At 36.3% G+C, this 19,277-nt stretch overlaps 1 protein-coding gene across 3 annotated transcripts in view; it reads right to left on the reverse strand.

Moving 5' to 3' along the window:
* The window catches only part of NETO1 (neuropilin (NRP) and tolloid (TLL)-like 1), an 86,655-nt gene that overhangs the window by 23,115 nt on the left and 44,263 nt on the right, over positions 1 to 19,277 (reverse strand). For 2 of the 3 annotated variants that reach the window (XM_005861566.2, XM_005861565.2), the window contains exons 5-6: positions 4,382 to 4,423; positions 4,138 to 4,265 (exon numbers count right to left, since the gene is read on the reverse strand). In XM_005861566.2, coding sequence (XP_005861628.1) covers positions 4,138 to 4,265; positions 4,382 to 4,423 — 170 coding nt within the window. Of the gene's footprint in view, positions 1 to 4,137; positions 4,303 to 4,381; positions 4,424 to 19,277 lie in introns of those variants that run through there. The other variant, XM_014535893.1, reaches the window with a different exon arrangement.

Here is a 19,277-nt window from a genome sequence, read left to right on the forward strand (position 1 = left end):
ATTTACAAACATTTAATCCTGACCGTTCAACCTGGTGCCTTCCTTCACATCACAGTGATGTATAGAAAACACGCATTGTTTGGGACAGTTATTTAAGACTTGCCAGAACACTTTTCTCCAAGATAAATACAAATTAAATACACACAGCCTGAGAAACACTGTCCATGGTTTCAAAACTTTACACTTTGATAAATAAAGCCACATTCAAAAACATGTGTATGCAGTCCCTGACACTGAAATATTGCCAGTTCAATTCCCGGTCAGGGCACATGCAGGAGAGAGCAGATCTATGTTTTCCACATTGAACCTTCCCTCTCTCCTTCTCCCTCGCCCTCTCCCTTCCTTCCTTTCTATCTCTCTCTAAAAAAAAAAAATAATATCTCTCTCTCTCTCTCTCTCTCTCTATATATATATATATATATATACTTGGATTCCTCCTATAGAATCTCATTTGGATTCCTCCTATAGAATCTCATTTGATCCAGGACTTGTGCAGTTGCTGTTTGATTGTGACTGGACATGCTGGGCTATGTCCAGCAGGACACCCCATGAGTTTGGGAGGCAGCAGCATCCAGAAGAAAGCCAGAATGTCAACCTCTTTTCTGGAATGTTGGTAAAACACACACCCTACAACAAATCTCAATATAACATTATAAACATTATTTTCAGATCACAATAAATAAATATCAAACATTTAAAAAGTCCATCTGAGTAGCCCTCCAAAATCCAGTAGTGCAAAACTGAGATATCATTGAAAAACAGAATTGAACTGTGACATTTTCGTTGGTAGTTACCTAGCCAGTTAAAATTTTCACTTTGTTTACCAAATTTTCATTTCCCTTTTTTGAGATAATGAGGGCAAACTCAATCTTTAGAACCCTAAAAGGTATCATTGTGATCCATTAGAGTTACTACTCTTTGTCTATTGAATTAGTTTTCTCCTTGCTCTCTAACAAATTACCGCAAATTGAGCAGCTTGACACAATGCCCATTTATCATCTCTGTAGGTTAGAAATACTAGGAAGCTGAACTGTGGTCTCTGTTAAGAGCATATACTAGTATATGAGGCAGAAACCCCAAGTCTTTGTAGCTCGTTTTCTTAACCATTTACCAGGGGTCCGTTTTAGCTCCTAGAAGTCAGTCTTAGCTCTTCACTCTCTGACTTGCCCTTTGTCCACAGCAAGAGAAAATTCTGATGTTTAAAAAGCTCCTGTGATTACATTAGGCTCACCTGGATAAACTCTCTTTTAATTAACTCAGAGTGAACCGATTGGGAACCTTAATTACATCAGCAAAATCCCTTTTGCCAGGAATTTAACATAATCAAGTGTGTGATATTTTATCTCACTCACTGTCCTAGGGACTAGGCTGGAAATCTCAGGGGTCATCTTTAAGATTCTGCCTACAGCAATTAAGCTCATTATATAATTAACACAACATCACTATGAAATTGACTTATTATATTTGTCAAGGTTTCTGATTACCTTATCCTAATTTTATTCAAAATATTTTTAAAATAAGGAACAATGTATTCAAAATTAATTTGAAGTTTTAAATGTTGGGTAATTACTAAAAGCTAGAGTTTTATTCTCCCAAGACCTAAAGTCATTAAATTATCTCCATTTATACATTTTTATATGCCTTTGACCAATTTCTTTTCCTGACTTACAAATTTGACCATGTCTCCACATGGTGGGTTTTTGTGGACTGTACTGGGAATTAGGAGATGAAAATCTTTTCAGCACTGTTACTAACTAGCCAAATATTTGGGCAGTCATCCATTACAGACTCATCAAGTTTTGGCCTTGAAAGGAGTTTAATATTATCTGCGCCCAAAATTTACTTGATTTTTTAAATTATTATACAAAATTCCTGCCAAACTCTACTTGGATTCCTCCTATAGAATCTCATTTGATCTTTGGGAAGCTCCATTATTCAAACAAAAGCAAAAACCATATCTATATTGATCAAAAGCTATATTTCTCCAGTTTCAAACATTCAAATACATTGCAGTACTAAACCCCAGCAGACTAGCCTAATCCTCTGATTCCTGTCAGATGACAGCCTTCAAAATTTGGAAGATTGCTACCACATCCATTTCTCTAGATAGATATCAGTTTATTTTTTTCCATGAGTTTTAATGGGATGACAGACATTTTGCTTGGCACTAATAAGTAAGCCAAATTTCGTGAAATTAACATTCAAGTAGTTAACATGATTTGATTTCACCCAACATTTGTTTCTGTACCAGACCCAGAACAAGACAGCATGATACCCTTCCACCATCTTTGCCCTAGAAGCTATATGAATACCAAACACTTGCTTACAAAGGCATTTTCCTTCATCCCATTGTTAACCCTTATAAAACTTCATCACCCTGACTCAGCTTATTCATCTGTCAAATGAGCTAATGAGTAATAGATTTCCAAAGTTCTCCCTGACTGGTATTCCAAATTCTAAGAAACTGAATTAATCACATTCTCATTAAAGGTGACCATCTGTGTTACTATTCCCAAACAAAGCAGATATCATCTATTGTATTCTTAATTTATATACTTCACATACATTTTAATAGAACCCAAATAAGCAAGATGTTTCAATCACCAGTTATCATTCAAATATTCACCCGGAGCCAGTTCAAGTTTAATTTTTACTTTGATCGTCTTTTCTCATAAGCTGCTAGGAACTCCATAAAAATAGAAAACCCACATAGGCAGTCACCTCCAGTTCTCGCTTGTATCCAGTTATTCAAAGCCACTTTCTATACTGTAACCTTTAATTTAACAGAGAAAGTCTGTCACAATTGAGCCATCTTTGTCCAGCTCTGCAGGTGGCTTCCCATTTGGGTAGTAGAATGTCAAATTCTGTAATAGACAGGTTCATTGGGTATTGTTCTGAGATTGTACAAAAGACAGCCTATTTACCAGCTGGGAAAAGGTGTGTGTTTATACTTCCATTAAAACCCTCTCTGTAACAGTGACAGTGACAAAGATGCTGGCTGTGACAATAAGGTGGCACTCATATGTGTCCAGCTGGAAAAAAATACTTAAAAAAAATCTTTCATTCATAGAGTTTAAGAAAAATGTAGCACGTGCACATGAAACCACAGATTATGTCAAAGAACGTAAAAGAGCAACCCAGCTCCTTTGTAAATAGATGAAGTGAGTTGAGTTTTATGGCACCAATAGCCTTTTATATTTTTTTAAGGAGGAACCACTGCCTTTCTTTGCTATGCAATTAATTTTTTCAAAGATTTGTTTAGATGCAAAGTGACCTGCCAGTGACAAAGCTGGGAGGTGGACCGTGGTCTCTAAATCTCCATACTGAAAGTGGGGAAAGGGTGCCACACTTCCAAATTATATGCAGATCCCAGAGTCCGAGCAGGAGAAACCAAGTGAAGAAAGATAAAAATATATCCTGCAATACGGACTCCCTCAAAGATGACTCTTCTTCCCCTTGTCCTAATATCCAGCCACCAAATTCTGTGGTATCTACAGGTACAGTTCCCTTCATCTGTCTACCATCATAAGCTAGTCTCCATGATGGGGATTACTACTTACTGTTAACCCCTCCGTCACAGGGGAAACTGTTTTCCCTAATATAGATCTGATCACGTCATTTTCCTGCCCCTCACATTTCCAGGTATCACTAACACTCTCCTAGATCCTGTTTGCCATGGACCTTTTCACAGGTCTATTTTATCTGCCAGAGATCTGTGGATTTGTAAACCCTGGATTATTTCTCTCCTCAATGTGATTTTAGGTTAAAAAGCACAAGTTTAATTATACTTAGAACCATTGCTTAGGGATAACATTTCAATCCATTTTTCAGAGGAGTGGAGCTATGGTAGTGTCTATTGTTCAGATTATAAAATGATCTTTGGCACCATCTCCGTATTTCTTATGATGTGAAAGTTACACTGAACAGGGGAAGACAAGTTGCATTTCAAAACCCAAATAAAATGATAGCTTATATATTTCTTATGATGTGAAAGTTGCATTTCAAAACCCAAATAAAATGATAGCTTATTGTGGTGCTCTGAAATGCACTGAGCACATCTCATTTGCTGGAAGGTTGTTCAGGCTGTAGACACTTCCCAAGTCAACTGTGCAGTCTGGGTTTGACCTTGAGACTGACCTTGGATCGTGGAGGTGCTCGGATGTACCACTTGCAATCAACGGCCTCGCTAGCAGAAGCTTTGCCTTCCTTCATAATTTGTATAGATTCCACAATTCCTTCTGGACCGCCCATTTCAAACTCACACACTAAATAACAAAATGCCAAACAAACACAAAAATGGAGCTTGAATAATAAACCAAAAGTATATTTCATAGCAGAAAACAAAGTCCTCTGAACATTATTAAATATCTATTTTACCAACCTGGTAATGGTTTCAAAACTCCAAGGTCCTTAAAGTCAGGATCTTAAAAATTGAGAAAAAGACAATTAATGTTATTCTGCCTTTATTACAGAATAATAAATGTTGAGTAACATACCATTACATGATGTTGTGTAACATACCATTAAATGATTCAGAAATCTGCCTAAAAATCCACATTAGGGGAAATTTAATGCTTAAATCAGAACTGCATGATAATATTGACTGAAATGTTAATTTATGTAACATATTGTTATTACTATAGAGTTTTTATCAATATAAAATAAGCTGTTGTGTTGTTGTTTAAAAAAAAAACCAACACCTTCCAATGCCATTCTGTCCTCAGATCATCAGATATGAATCTTACTCATTATCTCTAACTTCATAATTGAACAATAGATATTTTTGTAAAATATATGCTTAGATAATTCAAAGTTTGGGTAAACTGCCATTTACTCTTGATACAACTATTTTGTCTGATTTGAAAGATTCTGTAAATTGTTGAAACACAATTTTCAACTGAAATATTGGAAGCACAGAGTTAAGATGTAAAACCTAAGGCTCCACACACATGGTGGACTGCACAATCTCTTTTTCCTCTAATCTTTTCCCTAATATTTCATGCCACGTTGTGTCTACTCATCACCCATTCTCCCCAGCTTCCTCTCAACCTACAGCAGGTCCAGGTATCTGCTCATAGTCTTCACATAAATGCCAGGGAAGCTTACTTTCTCATGAGTCTCAGAAAAGTCCGTAGATGATAGAAACCCAAAATGATGGTCTCCCTTCTATGCCTGGGAATTGATTTTGAGATAGGCATGCAATCCTCATGATATAAAGGTCAGCCCACGGGAGGGCTGCTGAGAAAGTTTTCCTCAATAATAATAATAATGACAAGGCAGGTATATTGACAGTGAGCTCATGATGAGCAGAATGGAGAGCTGGAGAAGTGAGTCCTTATCTGTTCACTGGGCTTGGTAGTAACCTGCAGTCACCCCTGAGGGTCTTGCTTTAAAAACAATATGAGTCCTTCTACTCTCAGTTACTTCAAATTGGATTTTCTTTTATTTATGGGCGAAGGCTTCAAAGCCTATAATTTATCTTGGAGACACATCATGTCCAATTTAAAAGATGATTCTGAAATTTAATTTTATTTTACTACTAGGATATTTGTTATAAATTTAAAATCTTGTAAAGTTAAAAATACAGGGTGGGGCAAAAGTTGGTTTACAGTTGTGAGTATTCGAAATACAGAGCTTATGCTTGTATTGTTATTTATTCATGATTGCATTATTTCTATATAAACAACTGTAAACCTACTTTTGCCCCATACTGTATTTTTCAAGGTACTGCTCAGCAATAGTCTAGGATTGAAATATGAAAGGAGAGTGCTCTTTCTGGAGGGAGTTAGTTCTGGATGTTAAGACTGTGTATGTATGTACATCCGTGTGTCTGTGTGGATGCATTAAACCCACAACTGCAGACCAACAGTACTCGTCATAGGTTGTTGTTTGTGTGCCTGTTAAATCATAGCATTCACTGATCTGTTGAAATTGAAGGCCTGGGTCAGCCATGCTACAATTTAGTCATATCACCTGCTATTTAGACTCAGTTTATTATGGGACATTATTAGAAAGTGGTCATACATTTTGCATCAAGATACAAATTCCTTTATTCTTTTACCTTTCTGGAAAAAAAGAAAGAAGTACCTGAATGCAATTTCCATGAAAGAAGTAGACATGAGGGCAACATAGTTACCCAGGATTAGGACGCCCCTAGCAGGGGTTTTTCCTTCATCTAACTCAATAGGCATTTGGTTATTCTTTCAAATGATGTATATTTAATACTGTATATAAGAGCCATGTTTTGTGTACAGTTACTCAGATGTGTTGTCACCACAAGGCAGTTTTGTTGATATTGAAGAGACCATCCACATTTTCTCTTATTTTGACATCCAGTTTGCTCGCCTCAGTTATTTAGATTTTTTATTATTCATTATAACCTTTTCACTATTTTGAATAATGCTTAATAGTCATTATTAGTCAGTACCTCCTTTTGGATTAGTGTATTTCAGCCTTGCACGGCTGTTCCTATGATCATGTGGAAATGTGGCTGGTATTCTATTTTCTAGTTGAAGGCTAACATTTGTCATTTTTATAACTCATGCCAGACAATGTTGAGAGAAATGCCAGTTCTTGGAATTGAAAATTTATTTTTGTCTTTGTATAATGCACTGATAGTTTAAAAAAAAGTTAGGAAAAATTGTTTCTGCAATTCCATTTGAATTAGCCACCAGTCATATCATCATCACCATAACTAATGGCCCATACAATCTGTGAAAACAAACAAATATAAACAATACAATGATTTTTAAAAACAGCTGACACTGAATTTAAGAATACTAAGATGGACTAATTGCTCAGGTTGTTCAAGGATAATGACAAATTATTATGCAGAAGTGCAATGAAGTTGACTAAGTTATCTCCTATTCTAGACCCCCCTCCCAATCTACTCTCCACTAAGCAACTGGAATACATTTTTTAAAATATAAATTTAAATCTAACCATGATACACTCTGGCTTTCCATTGCTGTTGGAATAAAATCAGAACTCTTTTCATGGACTATAAAGCCCTGCGTTCTTGCCCCTGACCACCTGACCCCAAATAACCCCCACTACTCACCTCTGCTCTCTCCTCTCAAGACACATTGACCCTTTCTCTTTTCTGCAGCTTCCCAGGACCCCAGGCTGTTCTTATTCTCAGGGCTTTGAACTTAAACCCTTTCCCGTCTGCAATGGTTTTCTCTCAGGTCCTTGCAGAGCTGGATCTTTCTCATTTTTCAGTTCTTAAATCAAATATGATATTCTTAGAAAGGTCTTCCTGGGTGACCCTGTTTACAGTGGTATTGTTTCTTTTGTTACTATAGTTGACTATTATTTTGCTATTTGTTTTGTTGACCATATTCTCCCACTGGACTGAAAGACTTTCTCCATCACCATTGCACTGTCCATGTCTAAAGGCGGCGAGAAGGATGACACAGAGCATTTCAAAGAGGCCTCTTACCTATGGAAAGGAGAAATCTACTCCAAACGAAATGGGAAAGCTGTGCATGAGGAACAAACAAATGACAAAAGCTATCATTCCTTCAGCTTTATAAATGTCAGTAATTTGCCTTATTGTGATTCAGGCAGAAAAAATATTTTCTAGTAATTTTATTGTGACAGTTTGATTGCAACATTATTTGGAAACAAAGAATTGCTTGAAAAGTATTGAATATTTCAAATGTAGACATAATTAGCTCTTGAAAAGCGGAATATCTCAGCTATTGTGTGTGTTTCTCCAGCCGATATGATAACTCATACATGAAGATGCGTTGGCAGTTTGAAGCTATAACAAATATTTGTTGGATTTCAAAGAGCTCATCATACCATGAAGATGCGTTGGCAGTGTTGTTCACTGCCAGTTTGAAGCCATAACAAATATTTGTTGGATTTCAAAGAGCTCATCATATTTATGTTTGAAAAATTTGGTTCTTTTTCTTTAATGATTGATCTCAAATTGAGGCTACAATGGAGCTAGTTCTTGCAATCAGTTGATTCAAAAATGTTGTGTTGCATCACACACAATAAGTTAAATTTTAATATCCAGAAAGCCTGGAGAAGAAAAGATTGTCTTATACTTTTGTTTCTTATTTAGAATTTTGGCATTTGCTTTGGTGTAGATTCTTCACATCCTTGAGTCAAAGAACTCTGTTTTGCAAATTTCTTTTTAGCATTTTTAGATGTGACATGGTACCATTGAGTCAAGAAAGAAAATCTTCTACTTTTTCCTTCAAAAGTCTGCAATGCATCTTTTCACATTAAAGAAACCACATAAATAATTTTTCATTTATTTTATAATGAAATAATAAATGTTAATATAATAATTGTATAAGTATATAATAACATGCTTCATATTAAACAAAACTAGAGGCCTGGTGCACAACATTTGTGCACTGGGGGTGGGGGCGTTCCTCAGCCCCGCCTGCACCCTCTCACAGTCCGGGACCCCTCGGGAGATGTCCGACTGCTGGCTTAGGGGAGCAGGCCTAAGCTGGCAGTCGACATCCCCTGAGGGGTCCTTAGTGCTGCCCCAGAGGTGGGAGAGGCTCCTGCCACTGCTGCTCCACTCGCCAGCCATGAGCCCGGCTTCTGGCTGAGCGACGCTCTCCCTGTGGGAGTGCACTGACCACCAGGGCGCAGCTCCTGCGTTGAGCATCTGCCTCCTGGTGGTCAGTGCACGTTACAGCAACCAGTCATTCTGCTGTTCGGTCAATTTATATATTAGGGTTTCATTATATAGGATAGTTATTCTATATTATTTTTTGTATGGAGGAAGTTTTTTGAAAAAGTAGTATTTCAAAACAAAAAGAAATAAAAGCTTACACTTGTTTGTCACCACTCTGAAACTAAAAATGACAAATTTGCTGGAATATCTTACAAAATAGGATACTGTGTTGCATTGACTGGAGAAGCCTACACAGATTCTCAGGAAACTAATCAAACAGCTGCCACTGCTGAATGGCTACTGGATAAAAGTCAGTGGGGAAAAAATCCCAGGACACAGCTGCTTTCTAACCATACAGTAGCACTCTGATTTTCAATTTTAGGTGAAGCAAGAAGACAGAGTTAATATCTTGTTTGTGTAACAAATAGACAAATGTGCAGACATGGTTGAGCTGGCTTATTTTGCTTGAATTTGTCCAGTTTCAGCATGGGGTAATCATCGAAGGCTGCTTTCATGTGGCTGCTTGGCAGCAAAATGAAGGAGTGATGAAGTATTCAAAACATTGGATAACTGGAATCTTATGACTTGCAGGAAAACATCTGTGTTGATGGAGCAAAGTCAATGGTGAATGAAACTGCTGATGCCCTAACATGAGACAACAGCACCAATCTTCATGGTTAGCATTGCCTGTATAACTTATCCCTATGCATTTGTGGGGCAAAGAACTATTTTACTTAAAAGTCTCCTTAATGAGGCCTGGCCGGGTAGTTCAGTTTGTTAAACCTTCATCCAAGGATGCAGGTTTAATCCCTGGTGAGGGCACATACAGGAAGCAACCAATGAATGCATAAATAAGTGGAATAACAAATCAATATTTCTCTATCTATCTATCCATCTATCTATCTCTTTCTCTCTCAAATCACTTAAGAAAAGTATCCTTGATGAAGCACTAAAAATTACTTTTCTTAATTTAAAATTTTGAGTGCACGTCTTTGCTTCAGGCTGAACATAGTAAATCTGTTGATTTTAAGGGGAACAATTGACAACGTTGGCTGCAAATGATAAAATTCAAGCTTCAAGCAATCAATGTGTATTTGACAGTTTCTCAAACCTTAAGGATTTTTAAGTGTGACTGTTGATCTGAACAAATATTATTTTTTCCCTTAAATAATGAAATGTGTCAACATTTGAAAGATATGTATAACTGTGATCCAATAACTCAACTAGTAAGGCATGATGTTAACCACATGGGGGTTAAAGAGGCATTCAAAGAACAAAATACATTGATAGATTTTAATGTAACAGAATATAAAAATTCATTGATAGAGTTTCACATTCTTCATTGCAACTAACCTTTAAGAAACTATTGCTTTTTGAGGTTTGAAGTAGTATCCATCTGAAAAGACTACAAAAATATTTTTCTTTTTCTAATTATATATCTCTGTGAGGCTAAAGTTTCCTCATATATTTTACCCATGAAGACACATTGCAACAGATTTAAAGCTGAAGTAGATGTGAGAATCTAGTTGCCTTCTGATAAGCAAGATATTAAGTAGATTTACAAAAATGTGAAACAATGTAATTATCTAGTTTTTATTTTAATATTTATTAATTAATATTTCAATATTAACAAAATGTTTAAAATGTTTTTATGTTAACACATCATTGGTTTATTAATGTAATTTTTCTATATATTAATAAATAGCTAATTAAAATTTTATCCTAAGTGTATAATATGATAAATATTGAATGATATAGCTACATAAATGAAAGCACTTTGAGGTCTTCAGTATTTTTTAAAAGAGGATAAGGCTTTTGAAACTCCAATATTTCAGAATTTCTGCTCTAACATACCCCATCTTGGCATCATAGATAAATGCCTTCTCCCAACAAAACTCTAAGTTACAATTTAACTCAGGCTTGTGCAATGCCTGTATTTCATATCCCAAAGGAATTTCCACAATACCAGCCATTCTATAGATGGATTTTCAGCGAATCATTGTTTATCTGATGAGAATATGACTGAATCAAATCAGAAGCATCTTCATTTTACAAATGAGTAAAATGGGAGTTCAACAACTTTAGAAATATGCAACTTGTTTTAACTTATAACCTAAATAACTTAGTAGCTATCTGTATATCTCAAATCAATAAATATTTCTAAAACTATTTTTTTTTTAGCTATAATGAGGATGTTGTTTGTAGACAGTTCAAGTATGCCACTACCACAGGACACAGTGACATTCCCAGAACAGCACTTATGAGGAAATGTAATTGCCTGAGTTGTCCATGTAATTATATTTACAAAACCTTCTGATTATAGAAATCAACTTTGATCCTTTGATATGTTTGCTTTGCGTAACTCAACTACCTGACAGCTGTCTTAGAGAAAGTTAATCAATATTCTTCTCAATCTTTCACAACCTCATACATCTCGAATTATGTCATTAGTTCCATAATGTCTCCACTTCTCATCTCTACTGACTTTTGGAAGCCCTGTGATGTCTGTGGGCATATCTGTATTAAACCAGACATGGCATCGATAACTGTCCATGTCAATGGCCACTTTCCCATTTCTATCCTTCTTCGCTTCTCTGCAACCCACCCCACTGTTAATCCCTGGCTTCCTACTCAACATAGAAAAGCACTGTGTTTATAGTTTTGAAATCAGTTAACTGAATTTAAGATGCTGTTTTAAAATTATTTGCAAAAGAATCTTGACAGCACAGTATTAAAATAGTTTGCTCCATCATATCTTAAGAATCTGATTTATTTCAATCTTGTCTAGAAGCAACATCACTCCAGTATAAAATCATAGCAGAACATTTTAAACCTTTTTTAAAGGTCTATTGTTACCTCGAAATATTGGGTTGGCACTTATAGCTTCACATGGAGTTTGCCTTTCTGTCTTAATGGCAGCACAGAGATCGAGTTCACATACCTTGCCTTCTTTTTTCATAATGTAACATCAAATTTACTCATATATGAATTTTAGGAAATCAAACTTTACAAGAATTTCAGGAAGGAAATTTGCAAGTCCTTTAAAATGTTATTTGATATTTTCATGGCTTTCTTGCTTCCTTATTTTATTTATTTAGCAGTAAAATATGAAGGTGCCTCATGATGCTTGTATTTATATTATTAAATAAATTGGGAGAACAACTCTTACCAATGAGTGCACAGACGCTGGATTTTGCTTATGTTCACATTACGTAGGCTTTTACTATGTTTGTTTTTATTTTTGTTGTTTTTTTTTGATAGTCACAAGGCAATAGTACTGTTTTGTGGGGAAAATATGCATTTACTTTATAGAATAAAAAACAGCTTAATGGAAGGAGGGAAGAACTCATTGGAATGACAAGAAATAAATAAGATTTAAAGAAAAACAGATTGTTCAAAACTGGTGTTTGGTGTATGCATATTTGATTAGCTATCATAGAACATATTTTTTTTCCTATCCAATATAAACCAGGGAAGTTCTTGATGGATTATTAGCAAACTTCACTCTCCCAATTCTCTCAGAACACTGTCATTCACTCACCCAAGTTAGTCCATCCTAAATCACATGAAACCCAAAATGAACAAGCCTTGAACCACCCTTTTCACTAGAGCTGGGTTAGTAGAGCACTTCTTACTGCACAATGGTGGTGCTAACACTTAGTTATAAAACACTTCCGAAGCCCTCTTCTTTCTACTATTTCCCATTCACTCCTTTCCCATTATTCATTCATGTTTATTGATATGCACAACTGTGTTGATTTGTAATCAGGGAGAAGGTGTTGACCACAGGAAAGGTTAGAGCTAATACACAGCGGTAGTAAGGAGCGGGGTCTGAACTTTTATGCCCAGAAGAGTGAGAGCATAAATGACTTTTCATGATGCCATGTGAGAGTCTGGGCGCAAATAACTGCATTGCTTGGGGACAGGGCTAGCAAGCATGCACAAGGCTGCAGAGGGATAGCATGCAGCGGCCAAAACCTGAATGTGGGGCGACAACACAAGTTGTGTGTGTGTGTACACTTGTGTGGTGGGGGAGTAGCTTATCCTCACATCAGCCTCTTTCATCCCACTCTGTCACTGTGTGCTAATAAAAAATGTCCCATAAAAATAAAAACATTAAAACATTTGATAAGAAAAGGTAGATTTTCTCCATTTCATTTAAAAAATATAAATGCAAGTATCACACGAAAGCCTTAAAGTTACAGCTAAATAAATATAGTGTGGACACAATAAACCTGTATAAGCCATGCAAATGGAGCCGCAAGTCAAGATCTTTTGTGCTTCCTGAATTTGGTGAGCCTCACCCCTTCTATATAGAGCTGGAAAGACCTTTAATTGGCAGCATTGGGAGCATTCTCTGCTGGTGGCCTTGGCAAGGACACCAGAATGGATGTGCCAGGCACCAGCAGTGCAGAAGAGCCAAGGGAGCCAGTGCAGGACTAGGGGGAAAGCAAATGTGAAAAGCCAAGTGCTGCCCTCCAATAGATTGGAGTGAAAGCACACAGGAGGCCCCTCTTGACAAATCCTGGAGAAAGCCATGGAATGAATAGAAGAGGATAAATTCTGCTTGTCTGGAGAAAGGGCTGAAGTTACCATATTTTGTTATTAAAGGTAAGTGTGTCCTCATTTCTAAGTCACAAGGCTCATCTCCTTTCGCCAAGGTTGGAATCTTTGAGTTCTAACCATCCGTCTGCTCTTCAAATCAACAAAATGCTGCGACACACTTTTTTATAAAAGCCACATGCAATGAGTAATGATATAGAAAAACTGAGACTTAAAGAACACAAAATGATATACTCAGCAAGTAGTTTAAAAAAACGTATATAGGAATTTTATGGTAAACAGAATGAGTTTAAAAGCAAAACCAAAACATACAACCAAAAAGTAGGTTGGATATTTATTTTGAAAAGAATTCAGCAGAAAAATTTAATGATGTTGAGCCTATATTATGTAACAACAATTATTGACAGAATCCTACCTTCTCAGGCATCAATTTCCTTCTTTCTAAAAGATTAGATAAAAAAGTCAACTGGGCTTGATGTGGAAGGGGGGGACTTGGGAATATTGACTAGATAACAGATAACAATATAGATTTCTTCAAGTATGCAGTGCTCTAGAAATATGAGTTATCCCATGCAAATACAATTCTGAATTTTAGCTCCTGGGTGATAAATGAATAAAAAATACTTAACATATTATTTTAAAAATATATCTAAAATATTACTGCTGCTCTAAAGCCATTATTTGCAAAATCAAATACCATTGTAGCTTCACTGTTTATTCTGCACACCGAACTTATTTCCACTAGACAGCATTTAACTTTGGGGTTAATAAGGAGTTCACCTCACTTCCCCAAATGATTGAGATCGGCTGAAGAATTCCTGCAGAAAACTCTGACATAGTTTCTACTACATGTTTACAAATAGCCAAATAATGCCAGATACTCATAAATGCCCAAATATCTACTTTTTCCTTAATACATAGCAACATGTACTAGGTACAAAAAGACCTTTTAGCTCAGAAATTACACCTACATTTTAGATAATGTTAAAATTGAGCTAATCTAAATGGGTATGAAGCCACTACTACAAAAGCATTGTGTCTAATGTCACAGCTGGAAATTTCTGGTCCTTAGATGCAGGCAACTATCTGAAAGAATCATCACTTACTTTTATTCTCCTCTAGCAAGTAACCTTGGCCCCGTTTAAGCATAGGGGAATTAATATTTTAAAAAATTTTCAAAATCCTTTCATCTCTATTTGTTGCATCTCTTTGGACCCCCTGGTACTCATTTTCCCAATATTACAGTGATTCAAAAAGTATCAGTGGGTCTCTGAATAATGAGTATGCCACTTGAGAATACAAGTGATCAGGGCTGGGTTTCCAGTGTTGAACCATATGTTAAGACCAAAGCTCCTCAAACACTTCTGCCTCTCAGAAAGAATTCCTTTTTAGAAACATAACCCCCCTCTTGGTGAACTGGATAGAACTGTAGATGCTGGAGCTCTAGACAGAGCTAGACTGCTGGGGTCCACTTGGACCCCAAATTTATCATCTGAGGATTGTAAAAATTAAGCACATTTCCAGCTCATATCACATACATACAACTCAGACAGTTCTCTGAAATGTATCTTAGAATTTTTAGTAGTGCTATACTAACATTTCTTTCCATTGGCTTTTACAAAAATTTGTATAATTATTAAAATCATGTTGCATTATGAAAACCTTGAGTGATTCAGGTGCCCTTGAGCTGCAGTTGAATACACAGCTGTTTATTAAGACATTGGCTAAATCTGGACTCCCTTTGCTCAATTTTCTATCACTCAAATATAAGAGCACCTAAAGTTATTTCATTAAGAAGTCTGAAAATAATCCAAGTCTTCCCCAAAGTAATGGTCTAAAATAGTCTAAATCAATATCATAATTTTTAGTTTGGAAGGAAGAATTAGGTCTCTCCTGTTTAGTCAGAGTATGATTGATGAGCTCCCATCAGTTATATTCCCTTAGACTTTTCATTTTTATCAGTCGTTAGCCTTCTCCTGATTACCTGAGCTGAAAGTTCAAAAATAAAATTAACTTGACTTTACACTTTCTTTCAATCAAAAAGATACCAAGAGCTTTCAATTATTCTTTGTAAAATTGCTCACTACAAACCTCCTTTTCCATCTACTATGGTCATCTTAGTCCCAGTCTCATCACCTTAGAGCAGCGGTTCTCAACCTGTGGGTCAGGACCCCTTTGGGAGTCGAACGACCCTTTCAACAGGGGTCACCTAAGACCATCGGAAAACACATATATAATTACATATTGTTTTTGTGATTAATCACTATGCTTTAATTATGTTCAATTTGTAACAATGATCCTGCATATCAGATATTTACATTACCATTCATAACAGTAGCAAAATTACAGTTATGAAGTAGCAACGAAAATAATTTTATGGTTGGGGGTCACCACAACACGAGGAACTGTATTAAAGGGTCGTGGCATTAGGAAGGTTGAGAACCACTGCCTTAGAGCATCTGAATACTGACCAGCCTCTTCACCTTAGTCCTTCCTTCCTCCAGAACTTTGCATATAATATTTGACCTACGCTGACCTAAAAGGCTGTGGCCAACACCAGCTGCCAAGTATGGGAATGAAGGTATTGGACCATGCCCATGCTCATCATCTCATCACATGCATGTACTTCTTCCTCAAATGAATATTCTATTCTGAAAATGCAATTTCATTTCAAGTTAAACATGAGGCAATTTTTAGTCCAGAGGATCCATCACTGATTGAGATGTTATGATCAACTTAATGATTAAAATGTTTACATTACAGTATTATTATTAATATTATGATAGTTCCTTAGGAAAAAACATAGTATAAAATATTATAATTTATAAAAATTTCTTCTTTATCTATTAGTCAAATAGAGCAAACAAGCAATGCATTCTTTTGAAATTTCTGATAGTCATTGAAAATTTATTACATGTTCAATTTTCCAATATTAACAGCACAAAAAAAACTCTAAAAATTAGCTAAAAGAAAAAACAGGAGAACAAATATATCACATACATATATATGAGTGTGCATGTATACATATATATTCTATTCCTAAAACACACAGACATATCTCTATAATAAATTCTATTTTCCACTGATTTACATAGAAATGTCCTTTCTTCTTTTTATTTTTTATCTGCCATTGACTTAAGCCCTGACGAATCTAAATTACTTCTCCATTTTCTCCCTCCTCTCTCTCATCTTCTTTTCTGCTTACTTTCTCTTTTTCGCTGTGTCTCTATACTTTCTTCCCAATTTCTGGTGAGAATTACTCTGGAGAGCTCAGATGCCAGGCCCCAGCAATCATGTGGCAATCATGTCCTGCTCAGCAAGAATAACGGAGGTCTGCCATGTAAAAAAATCGTGCCACAGAAAAACTGTGCCACAGTTCATTCCAAAGATGTCCATACATTGACAACAAACCTTAGTTTACTTATTTATTTGATATTGTTGGCTTTACTGAGAACGAAGAGCTTCTAAAAAGCTATATAAATGCTGAGATGTTGAGAACTGATTAAGCAATGTAATGATTTCAAAAATATTTTATATCAATGCTGGATTTATGTTTCCCTCATAATAAAGCCTTTGATTAAACTTAAGAATGCCAACATTAAAATACATAATGAAACCTGGAATTGAGGAAACTGACTTAAAATTTTTAAAAACATTGAGGCATAATATAATTGTAATTTAATTTGTTAATTTTCATGTTAAAACTCCTTTCCTTAAACATTGAAATTGCTTATTGTCAACTACCATGAAAATTTCCACATGAAAGATGCAACAAAAATAAAATAATATTAAGCATAAAAGGCAATGTTAAATGTAGAGAAACTGCTAAATAAAATACAATGAAAGCAAAAATGTATACTTTTTCTTTAAGTACATAAAATTAAATTTGAATTATATTTTATGTGAAAAAGATCGTGATTTTATGATGCTAAATTTAAATATTTCAAGACCTATTTTTCTTAGCTTATTTTAGTTAAAGAATTTAACTAAATTTAAAACTTTTAAAACTTATTTTCGTGGCGAGAGATGCACACAATAAAAACTTAAACATGAAGCTGTTGTGATTCTGGCACCAGAAAGATGAAAAGGTTTCTGGTTTTGCTTTTGTACTACTAGGAAGTGAAAAATATGTTTTCCATTAAAGCTAAATAAGTGAAAAATATAAAATCTATAAGGTACCTTAGAGAGGCCTTTTGACATATGGATACTTCATTAATATTCATTTAATTTACATATAGAAACTAAGAGGAGAATAAATGATTTGTACTTTTCATGTTTCAGGAAAGCCCAGCAGTAAATGTGCTAGGATCAAATTTTACAAGCTTGTTTCTAAAATTTAAACTCATTGCAATAGACCTCAATGTGGAATTAAACAAAGAGATTGACATGTTGGAAACCATATACTTGGAAAGGGATATCAATTACAGAGCATGCAGCCTGCATTCTCCTTTGCTATCTTTACCTAACTACACAATAGAACCCTGTTCCTCTCCGCGCCAGCTCATTGGCTGTCCTACTACTAGTTCTGTTTGCCCAACAGACTTTTTATCTCCTTGCTGCAGCTTTGAGAACTTCAAGGATGGTGTGATGGTTCATGTGTCAATCTGGCTGGGCCATTGGGTGCCCAGATATTTGGCCCAACATTATTCTAGGTGTGTCCATGAGGGTGTTTCCAAATGACATTGATTTTGAATCATAGAGTAAAGAAGATTGCCCTCCCAGGTGTGGGTGAGCCTCATCAATGGGTTAGTAGAGGAGCTGAAGAGAACAAAAGGAAACAAAATAAGAGGGAAGTCCTCCTGCCCGACTATTGAGCCGAGACATCAGCCTTTTCCTGCCTTTGGACTTCGACTAAAAAATGGGCTCTTGCTGAGTCTAGAGCCTGCCTGCTTCTGACTGGCTCTCTTGGTCCTCAGGCCTTTGAATTTGGGCTGAAACTACACCATCAGCTCTCCTGGGTCTTCAACTGTGGATACATGGACTTCTCAGCCTCCGGATCATGTGATCCAATTTCTGATCACAAGTCTTACATATATGCATATATAAATGATTCTGTTTCTCTGAAGAACCATTACCAATAGGGATGGCACAAGGCCCTTCACAACCTATCCCTGTCTATCTCTCTTGCCCATTGCCTGCCCAGGAAATAGCCCTAAATCCCCTGGAAACAGCAGCCCTGCCTGACACCCTATATCTTCTCGATCCCTTAGCTCTTGGTTTGTTGTCTCCTGGAGCTGAGCCTTTTTTGCTCTTTATGTCCTTCTCTTTATATAAGTAAATACAAGTGTGGGAATCAGCCTCAGAAGAATCCTATAGTGTGCAGCCAGCCTTTACAAGGTGTCAGACCCTGTGTAGAAACTTTACCATGGATGGTCTCATTAATCCTCAAAGTAATACTTAACTCATTAAGGTGGTTATCATTCTACCTTTTAAAGCAAGACTGGAGTGAGTAAGAAAATTGATAATGATCATACAGCACACATTGGGCAAAGCTGGAATTCTAATATAGGTAGAGTTCCCGCCCCCCTTATCTGTAGGCCATACGTTCCAAGACCCACTGTGGATGCCTGAAACCAAGGATGGTACTGAATCCTATACAAACTATGTTTTTTTCCTGTACATATATACCTATGATAAAGTTTAATTTAAAAATCAGGCATAATACCAAGTTAACAACTATCCTATCTAATAATAGACAAACATGGTAATTAACCGTACCTCTGCTATGCTTCCCATTGGCTAATCAGGGTGATATGCAAATTAACTGCCAACCAAGATGGCGGCTGGCAGCCACACAGCTGAAGTGAACATGAGGCTCGGTTGCCCCAGCGATGGAGGAAGCCAAGGTTCCCAGCCTGCCGTGGCTGGCTCTGAGCCTGAAAGCAACAGCTCCAAAATGCAACTATGCTTCAATTATAGAAGCTAAACAAACCCCAGAAACCTGCTTTCAGCCAGCCGGCCACGGAGCTGGAGCCGCAACAAAGTTTCAATTACAGAAGGCAAATAAATCCCAGAATAAAAAAAAAAGAAAAAAAGGAGAGACTGGGAGCTTCAGTTGCAGGCTTGGCCC

Source organism: Myotis brandtii, unplaced genomic scaffold (genome assembly GCF_000412655.1).
Source record: "Myotis brandtii unplaced genomic scaffold, ASM41265v1 scaffold154, whole genome shotgun sequence".
Taxonomy (NCBI): domain Eukaryota; kingdom Metazoa; phylum Chordata; class Mammalia; order Chiroptera; family Vespertilionidae; genus Myotis; species Myotis brandtii.